At 54.4% G+C, this 9,044-nt stretch overlaps 3 protein-coding genes across 3 annotated transcripts in view; 1 reads left to right on the top strand and 2 right to left on the bottom strand.

The window, feature by feature from the left end:
- The window catches only part of LOC146593870 (bone morphogenetic protein 2-like), a 3,894-nt gene extending 2,658 nt beyond the window's left edge, over window positions 1-1,236 (top strand). The window contains 2 exon segments of the mRNA XM_085308555.1: window positions 275-424; window positions 1,181-1,236. Of these exon segments, the coding sequence (XP_085164681.1) occupies window positions 275-424; window positions 1,181-1,236 (206 nt within the window).
- A 109-nt stretch (window positions 1,237-1,345) lies between these two features.
- Window positions 1,346-5,276, bottom strand: LOC146593869 (potassium voltage-gated channel subfamily V member 2-like). Its single transcript, XM_085308560.1, has 2 exons — window positions 4,026-5,276; window positions 1,346-1,618 (listed from the first exon to the last, which is right to left on the bottom strand). Exons 1-2 carry the CDS (start codon window positions 5,274-5,276, stop codon window positions 1,346-1,348), a joined length of 1,524 nt encoding a protein of 507 aa, XP_085164686.1.
- Window positions 5,277-7,719: 2,443 nt separating this feature from the next.
- On the bottom strand, window positions 7,720-9,042 carry NDUFA7 (NADH:ubiquinone oxidoreductase subunit A7; the record flags this gene model as incomplete). Its single annotated transcript, XM_085308554.1, has 4 exons — window positions 7,720-7,983; window positions 8,311-8,460; window positions 8,877-8,926; window positions 9,010-9,042. Coding segments are annotated over 4 exons (330 nt in total), but the record flags the coding sequence as incomplete, so codon positions are not given.
- Window positions 9,043-9,044: the final 2 nt, after the last annotated feature.

Raw genomic sequence — 9,044 nt, 5'->3', positions numbered from 1 at the left:
GCAGAGTCTCAAAGCAGCAGCCGCAGGCTGGCGCCGGTGCCCCCGGCTCTCACCTCCCCGTTCAGCTTGCAGGCGGGGGGAAACCGCCCCCCCCAGCCCGGTAGGCAACGGCTTCCTTGCCCGCCGCCCACCCCAAAGCGGCACCCGCAGCCCAGCCCCACAGCCTGCCCCGAGCAGCGCACCGGGAACGTGCCCCCCGGCCCCRAGCTTTGTACGCCGGGGTGCAGCGGGAAGGACGGACATGCGACCGCAATCTTTCGTCCTCCGTGCACAGCTCAGCCTGAAGAGGTGGTCGCACAGCTGCATCCCTCTGCCAGCGCGTGGAGGACACGTGGCCGAGGCGAGCTGCAGGACGCCTGGGCCCTGAGGTCGTGGCTTTCAGCAGAGCGGCTGCTGCAGCAGCTCCAGGCAGCTCTGCAGGAAGGCAGGTTTGGTCTCCCGACCCTGTCAAGCTCTGTGACCCTACCACAGCCAGGCAGCAGCTCCACAGGAAGGTTTGGAGCCTTCCTCCTTCTTCTTCYCATGAAGTTGATCACATCCCTGTTCTGCACCCAGAGCTGAGCCCTCACAGGGGATCAGAGCTCCCCCTTGGTAGGACACCTGGTGACACTGAAGGAAATCCCGGGTTCAACAGAGGGGAGCATGTTCCAGCCAGAAGCCACCCCAGCCCCATGGACAACATGGCCAGGCTCTTCCCAGACTGCTGAGCACCACCATGGGTCTTCACCCAGGTCTCCATGCTGGGCTCGGTCTAGGCTGAACTGTCTGCTTGGCTAGTAAACGACCCCTGATCACAGGCTGCTGGGCTGGAGTAGGGAGAGCCCTTGTGTGTCCCACTCGACACAGGAGCAGAGTAGAACCTGGGCAGGTATCACACTGGGCTTTATCTCATCACGTGTGTAGACTTCTACCACCCTCCTCRTGGTGAAAATCTAGCCTGAGGCATCGCACTTGCTCTTGTCCTGTGTCCTCGGGGTGCCCCATTCCCCAGCTGACCACGATGGACAGACATGCTGCCACGTCTGTACCGTACTCCCTATAGCTGGCCCTTTATTCATTGCTCTCCAGGACAGCGGCATCCAGCACGCATCCTTGGGTCACAGCCCAAGGACAGTCACAGCYGTGCTTCATCCCTCCAAAGAGCCTGAGCTCTGGTACCTCTGCACCGGTCTGCCCCAAGGATGCTGCCATGACTTCCTGCTCACTGTCAGTCCCCATGTCAYGAAGCCTTCCTAGGGGACAGGACCTAGGAGAGCAGCTGCAGCGAGGGATGGTCAGGACAGAGGGCAGGAGACAGCATGGTGGGAGACAAGCTGGGGTGGAAGGGTTGTCTGGGGGTGGAGGGTCAGTGATGGCAACGTGGGTCGGCCCCACAGCACTCCGACAGCTTCCGCAGGGCTCGCTCCTTGAAGCGGATCCTCCTGGAGAGCTTGAGCGAGAGGCTGGTCTCGTTCTCGTGGGCCTTCAGCTTGGCATAGTAATCGGAGAACTTGTTGTAGAGGATGGAGATGGGCATTCCGTTCAGGATGATGCCGAAGGAGATGCAGCCAAATGCCACAATCCTGCCCAGCACTGTGTCAGGCACGGTGTCACCATAGCCCACGGTGGAGAGGCTGACCTGGGACAGGAAAAGATAAAACGCTACGTGTTCAAGCCCAGCAGACCTCTCCTGGCTGCTCCCCCCCCTCCCCAAGGCGGGGTAGCCCTCTTACCCCCCATCCAACAGCCCGACTGATGCTGGGATGCACCTCGCTCTTCCTGCGCACAGGAGCTGGTGTCCCCCAGGCACTGCTCTGCACCCGCGGCTGCAACCAGCTCGGCTGTCCCCACTCCAGCGGCTGCACGGCCTTCGCTCACCGTCGCGCCCCAACCGCGCACCAGCTCCGTCGCTGGCTGAAACCCCGTCACTGCAACGCCAGCCTGCGCTCTCCCCGGCTCTGCACCGCCTGCCCCTTCCCGGCCACGGCGGGACCCTCTCTCCGTGCCTGGAGATGCTTCGGCCCAGGCTGCTGAAGGCGTGGTGGGGTGGAGCCGGAGCGTGCGGTCACCACCGGCCCTCCCCGATCCCTCCCTCGACCAGCCCTGGCCTCACGTTCCTGCTGCCACACAGACCCCCCCCCGAGCCTGGGGGAGTCACAGACCTTCCCCAGACCCAGGAGGGTCACCCATATCCTCCCAGCATGCAGGTCCTATGTGTCCATCTCCCTGACAGCCAGGACCTGCTCCGTCCTCCCCTTGCCCCAAGGCCTGCTTCACAGGCTCCTTTTCCTGAGAAAACACAGCCCCAAACCCTCTGGAGCTGCCTCTGTGCAGCTCATAGCAGCTGGRGTGGAGGCAGGAAACCAGGAAGAGGATTTAAGTCAAAGCTCTCTAGAAAAGGGCTTTTAGCTCCACCAAAGCGCTGATCCCTGCTCCTGCTGCCAGTGCGGGATGTAGGTGCTGGGTACGAGCAAAGGGAACAGGCTTGAAACCTCGACAGCTCCTCAGCTGCAGGCTAGGGCAGAGAAACAGTCCTGAGTTTCTGCAGGCTTGTGCGAGGCTTGAAAACAGGCCTTTCGCTTCTGCTCTGGGACAAACGCAGCCCTGGCCCAGCCAGACGGGAGCCGTGCAGCGGCGGGGCCAGGAGTGCGCGGTCCYGCGTGATGCAGGAGCGTGGGACGCTCCAGCTGGGCTAAGAGCAGCGTATGCAGAACCGCTCCGGGAAACCTGCCCCTCCGTTGATGCCGTTTGCTAGAGGGCGGCTTAGAGCCCCGGGGGCTGCACCCCGCAAGACAGCAAACCTGGGGAAGGGAGCAGGTCAGGCGCCCGGCAGCAGAGCCAGCCGGAGGCAAGCTTCCTGTTTGCGTGCGTGGCTTCAAAAGCATCTAGGCACCATCGAGCCAAACTTCCTCCAGCAACTGAACTGCCTGTCGGCGCTTCCTGCCCCACACGGAGTGCGGGCTTGGCCCTTCCTGTCCATAGCCTCCTGATCCCACAGGAATGGAGCTTCCCAGACCCTCCCTTCAAGGGAAATGGAGGAACCGCCTGGGAACACACGCCAGAGAACAGCATTTGGATGAGAGGGGAGCAAGCCGATGGGCCGTGGTGGGAGCCAAGACAAAACAGTTTGGCTCTAGCACGGAGATATGCTGATGGAGGATGGGATCAGGCACTCAGGGRTTCTTGTTCCTCGTCATTTAAACACCGGGATCAGGTGATTTTGCTAAGGGACACTTCCTTCCTCAGGGAGGAACTAACGAGAGGCAGGCAGCCTGCAGTGGTGGAGGGAGATTATAATATCAGAAGTGACTGGTGGGATCATTTTGTCTGCAAATCAAAAACCCCTTGTAACCCAAGTGCTTTAGCTATTTGTCAGCTCAGAGTTAATCCCAGGTTTACTATAGCGCGTGGCTCAGCAGAGCTGCTGGCTCCTGGCGACACGAGCAGGCAGCGAACAAGAGCCACCCCGGGGCTCCGGCAACTCAAAGGCTCCTGTCCCGGACAGCAGCGTGCTCTGATCTACGTTCCTTTTCTGGGCCTAGGCTGCAGCAAGGTGTCACCACATTTCCATGGTTCCCATCCCTGCGTAGTCCCGGGTTCCTCTCCTCAGCCCCATGAGCGCTGACCCCTGCGCCTCTCCTCGTGTCTCATGAGCCCAGCCAGGCTGCTTCTCCCTGGACAAACCTCAGGCCAGTCTGAGCATCCATCCCATGGGATCTGAACCATGCCATGGCCACCTACGTACTTGGGTCCCAGCTGCCATGACAAACAAGCTCCCACTGAGTCTYGCCCCCTTGGCACAAGGCCAGGCCTGGAGGCTCCCAGACCACTTCTGACTCAACATCTTGCCCCCATGCCTGGTTTTGAGCATCTGAGCTTAGTCCCAATCTCTGATTTCCTCCCTCAAAGCATGCAGGGCTCTGGGCTTCTCACTGAACCTGAGCCAGCAGGAAAACTGAACCCATTTCTGCCTCCTGACCAGCAACTAATGGTGAAGCCCTCAGCRCTGAGGCAGCCCCTGCCCATGGAGCCACACCGCACCTTACCGCTGCCCACCACCATGCATAGGGGATGCTGGTGAAGTTGGTGCCTGGGACGTCRTGTTCCACAGAGTGCATAAGAGCAGAGAAGGTGAAGACTCCCATGGCGATGAAGAGGAGGAGGCAGCAAACCTGCTGGTAACACTGGCGCATGGTGAAGCCAAAGGCCCGGAGGCCAGTGGAGTGGCGTGCCAGTTTGAGGATGCGGAAGATCCTCATGAGCTTGATGAGCTTGAGGACTTTTCCCAGCTTGCTCATGTTCTCCATCTTGTGCAGTTCCTCATGGTAAAGTGTGTCCGCTTCATCCAGATTTTCAAAGAGAATCTGAATATAGAAAGGCAGGATGGCCACTAGGTCTACAGCATTAAATGCTGCCCTCAAAAACTTCTGGAAGCTAGAGGAGGATATAAGCCTCATGAGATACTCCGAAGTGAAGAAAATGGCACAGATCATCTCCAGCTGCTCCATCCACTTCTTCCCGGTCTTGTGCTTCATCTCCTCCACTGTGCTCAAAGTCATGCCCACAATGGAGATGAGCACAAAGAAGCTTGACATGACAGCAATGATCTTGGCTGGGACAGAAGAGTATGGGTTCTCAATGAGGTTCCAGATCATCTTCCGAAACTTCCCTAAGCATTTGCCTTCAAAGTGCTCTGCTGAGTCCAGGGGCTCCAGTTCTGCCTCCAGCTCCTTCTGTATTTTCAGGTTCTCAATGAGTTCATCTTGCTTTTCCTCAAAYAAGATCCGGCAGCAGCGCTGGGAGTATTTCAGATGGATTCCCCAGTACTCAATTTCCTCCACAAAGTGACTGGGGCACATCTCATCCATTATCCACAGGACACCGCTGCGGTAGAAGTGGAAGACGTARTGGAAAATTGAAGGATCTCTGTCAAAGAAGTACTCATTCCTCTGCACTGAGTAGTCATCGCAGAGCTGCAGCTTCTTCATAGGGTCTGTGTAAATGGCTAGCTTCCCAATCCTGGTGATGGGATACCGGGCAGCTACCTTGTAAGCTATCTGGAATGATTTGCCTCCCACATTAATGTTGAGGAAGTATTTGTTCCTCAGGAAGGGAATTCTGCTTTTCTCTTGATTTCTGTCTGTCATGTCCTGCAGGGAGCTCCATTGCTTTATCAGGCTGTCCTGTGCAAATGGGATGTAGACTTCTTCTTCCTCTGGTGTCCGGTAGCAGCCCCGGTGATTCCCAATCTTCAGATTGGCAGAGAGGCTTGCACGCCTCTTCCCCAGCTGCCTCATTGTGCCTGACCCTTCAAAGCAGGGATTCCYCTTACAGGCTGCGGGACAGTAACTTCACAGGAACATTCCCACCAGCCATGTATGGACTAGGGCAAGTGCTTTCAGCTCACAGGAGCAGTGGACAGTTACTGCCCAAGGGGCACTGCCCGTGTCACAGAGCCACGTGGCACCTGCCAGGTTCCCAAAGCCAATTGCTTATCAGATTGAGGTTTGCACTGTAGGAGTTGGAAGCAGCTAAGAGTCCGCTCCTTAAGACAGTAATGAGCTTGAAGCACTAATCCTTTATATAAGGCACTATTTCCAGCTCTGTACTTCTCTTTTTCTTCATTCCGTTCTTATTAGCTGTTTGCATTTGTCACATACTACCCCCTTCCGAGCAGGGCATCTACCATAGCMAGCTGAAGAGACAGCATCAACTTGCCTACATTCAACCTTTGAAGGCTTCTTTTGCAAAGGACATAAAGGTGCAGACACACAGGACTTGCACCAGCTTTACCTCCACAACCCCCCCCCCCCAAAAAAAAAAAACAGATGCTGCTTTTGGCATCATTCATTAAGTACAAGTGTCGATGCAGCTGCTGTCGCTCCATACAGCTGTCAYAGCCCAGAAAAGGGAAACGGTTATTAGCTCCCAGCTCATCTCTTGAAACCCCAAGGYAGAGATTTACAGGGCTAGATATGAAGGCACCATCTCACCATTCCAACCAGTGCCTGACTGGGATCTACAGCGGGGTTCTCCTGCACTGCAGCAGTACAACATCTGCTCATCGTCACACTCTCCTTCAGCCCCGTTACTCCTATAGCGCAGAAGCTGAACATGGAATGAGAYAGTAGAAAGCAAGTATGCAACAGAAGTTGCCCTGATCTATAGGAACTGAAAAGGGAGAAATAAGCCTTTGGCTTTTAAAGCAGAAGGGGAGTCTAATTTAACAGAAACGGGCCCATTTTTGATGTCTTACCATAGAACAGTCCATGTGAACATGTAAAACATTTATTATTGTGAAATGACTTAACGTAGAGAGACAGAGCACAAAATTGTCACCAGACTGAAAAGCAGCTCTGCCCCCACTGTAACTGAAGTCTCTGAGCCTGAGGATTTGGGACAACAAAAATGCTTCTGGCAGGACCACGTAGGCTGGACAGAGGAAGAGAAGTTACTGTCACSAACATGCCTGCAAGTTTTGGCACATGACCTTGGCCCCATAAAGGTAAGTTTTGCTTTGAAGACGAAGCATTCAGCTCAGGRATCAGTAAGCAGTTCACGTGTGACTTCGCAATGAGAAGAGGCTGCTGCTCCTGAATCCACGCCCCAGCCTTGCTCCTCTTGCAGAGAGGAAGGGGCTCGACACAGGGTAACAGAATAGTTAAGTCCCAGGCTCAAGACAGCTCAAGCTAAGAGGATGATCTGGGACAGGCTCGTGACAGCTGACCTCTGCCACAGAGCCCTGACAGCACAACACATGTACTGCACTGTGCTACAGCACTTCTGACAGCCCTAGTTTCGCCCCATCCAGCTGGGATTTCTGGAAGAGCCTTTCTGCTCTGCTGGGCACCCCACTCCTTCCACTTACTCTAATGAAGGAGTGGTGGATGCAAGGTAAAGCTCACAGGGCTAAGTTCCTCATCTTGTCCTAGATTACGCTTTTCAGCTTGTCATCTGCTCTGCAGTAGCACCCCTGCTGCAAGTGCTGATTRTATTTCTCTTACCTCCACCCTGCTCCCCTTATTTCACATTTTCTCCTGTTTTGGCTGATGTGTGCTGAAATCACTTCAGTCCCAAGTGTGCATCTGCTTTCCTCATCCACCCACCCCAGYCCACCTTCCACACAAACCCTCTTTCTCAGGATGTGACAGTCCAGAGCAGATGCTGCGTTTGGGCTGCTGAGCACGGAACCAAACGAATCACAAACTCAGGAACAACAAAAACCCAGAAGTCACTACTATTTAATGTTCTTTATTCTCCTTTGTCATTCACCTACTGTAGTTTCCACATGTCCCTATGAAAGTAGAAGCAGGGCTGRATGTACCCTTGCAAATAACTTCTTAGTACTAGAAGTACAAGCACCAGAACAGCCCAGAGCTCCATACCTCTTAAAGAAATTGCTCTCATAAGTGTGCAGCTGCACACTTACTACCTAAGAGCAGAAGAGTCCTGTTCTAAGGCTGATGACCAGCATTTGCCCTGCAAGCTGGGTTTTCACCYGTAAGGCACTGAGTTCAGCAGCCAAAGCAGTATCTTTTCATCTTAAGTGATATTTCAAACAGATTTAGGGGTCTTGCCTTAGATTAGTTATCATCACACACAATTAATTTGCAAATCATCTGAGCCAAAGCTCAAAACTGTATGCTATGTTGCTATTCCCTCAAGAAAACAAAGTTTATGCCAAAGGTAATATTAAAAATAATCTGTGTAATTCAAACAGAACAGACAAAACAAAGGCAYCAGAGCTTCAATTTTATTTATTAGTCACGCACCAGCAAAGCTAGTATAAATTCAATACAGACAGTATCGTAGTTGCTAAATCCAGTGTGGGCTTCCAAATTACAGTGCTGTTCTTAACGAACTACAACCTGTACATCCAGCAACTCCAGCCTCATTGTCTTTATTTCTCACAGATAAGGCTGGTCTTTTGAAAGCTCCCACTTCTTAAGCGCTGGCCCTGGTGTCACAGGTTTTTTCTCAGCTGTTATCACTGCAGACCCTGAACTGTGATAGAGGAAGGAAAAAAAGCAGTGACTAGGTTTTAATCACACCTTATAAAGAACACTCAAATTTGATCAGGAGTACAGGTTTTATTACTGCTAGAGAGTTTAGGCAACTCARCTTCCAACCAACTTGTTTACTTAGTCAAGAAGAGATATAGAAATAAAGTACAAGTYCAGTGTTTTTCTATGAATCTGCTAGATACAACGTTATTTATTGGAAGAGTTCTGTAGTTTTAGGGATGATCCAGGCACATCAAACTAGGCTCAACTTTGCTTAGCTTGCAGAGTCACAGCTGTAAAACAGCAGGACAGACTAGGTCTGACCTACCTGTCAGCTTGAGCCCCTGCCGCAAGGGTTTTCTGTGCTGATGCAACAACAATCGGTGGGAAAGCCTCTCTGCGTCCATCACGGGTGCAATAATAGTTATCTGCAAACTTGTGGCTGGGACCCACTGGGAGCCGAGGTGGCGGCTGGGTTCTAGACAGTAAGTGTTTCAAGACCTTCAGCACGCGATTTATCATAAATAGATCTCCGTGTTAACGTGAAATCAGAACGCAAGCGCTGCGYGCTGGCCAGCCTACAGCTGAACCAGGTTTTATGGCAGTAAAATAAGCCTGATACAAATACAATCATGTTAAAAATGCAGAGCGGGGAAGTTGCAGCCCCCTCGCCCACGCCTCCGCGGTAACCGACCCCCCAAGGGACAACCTCCTCCTCTTTCGGGAGGGGGGAAACAAGAATCCCGGCCGACGAGGGAGCCGCGGGGCCAGAAAACGCCAGTCGTCCCGCCCCCAGGTCGAGGACACAGCGAACAGGGCCGAGGTTGGGCCAGCGGCTCTAGGACGGGCCCGGGCAGCGGCAGCATCGCGGTGGGGGGGGGGGGCGCCTCTTACCTCTTGGAGATCTCGGTGTAGCGCAGCGCCAGCTTGGCCTGGAGGTCCCGCTGCAAGACAAGGCGAGAGCGGCTCAGGGCGGGGGGCGCAGCGCGGCGCTCCCGCAGCGCGGCGGGGCCGCGGCCGCCCTTACCCCCGCCGCGAAGTTGCGGAGCCGCTGGATGAGCC

Source organism: Rhea americana, unplaced genomic scaffold, assembly GCF_003343005.1.
Source record: "Rhea americana isolate MKP2758 unplaced genomic scaffold, rheAme1 scaffold_278, whole genome shotgun sequence".
NCBI classification, from domain to species: domain Eukaryota; kingdom Metazoa; phylum Chordata; class Aves; order Rheiformes; family Rheidae; genus Rhea; species Rhea americana.
Note: the sequence above shows the minus strand (reverse complement) of the source record. Positions and strands in the feature narration are given on the sequence as shown.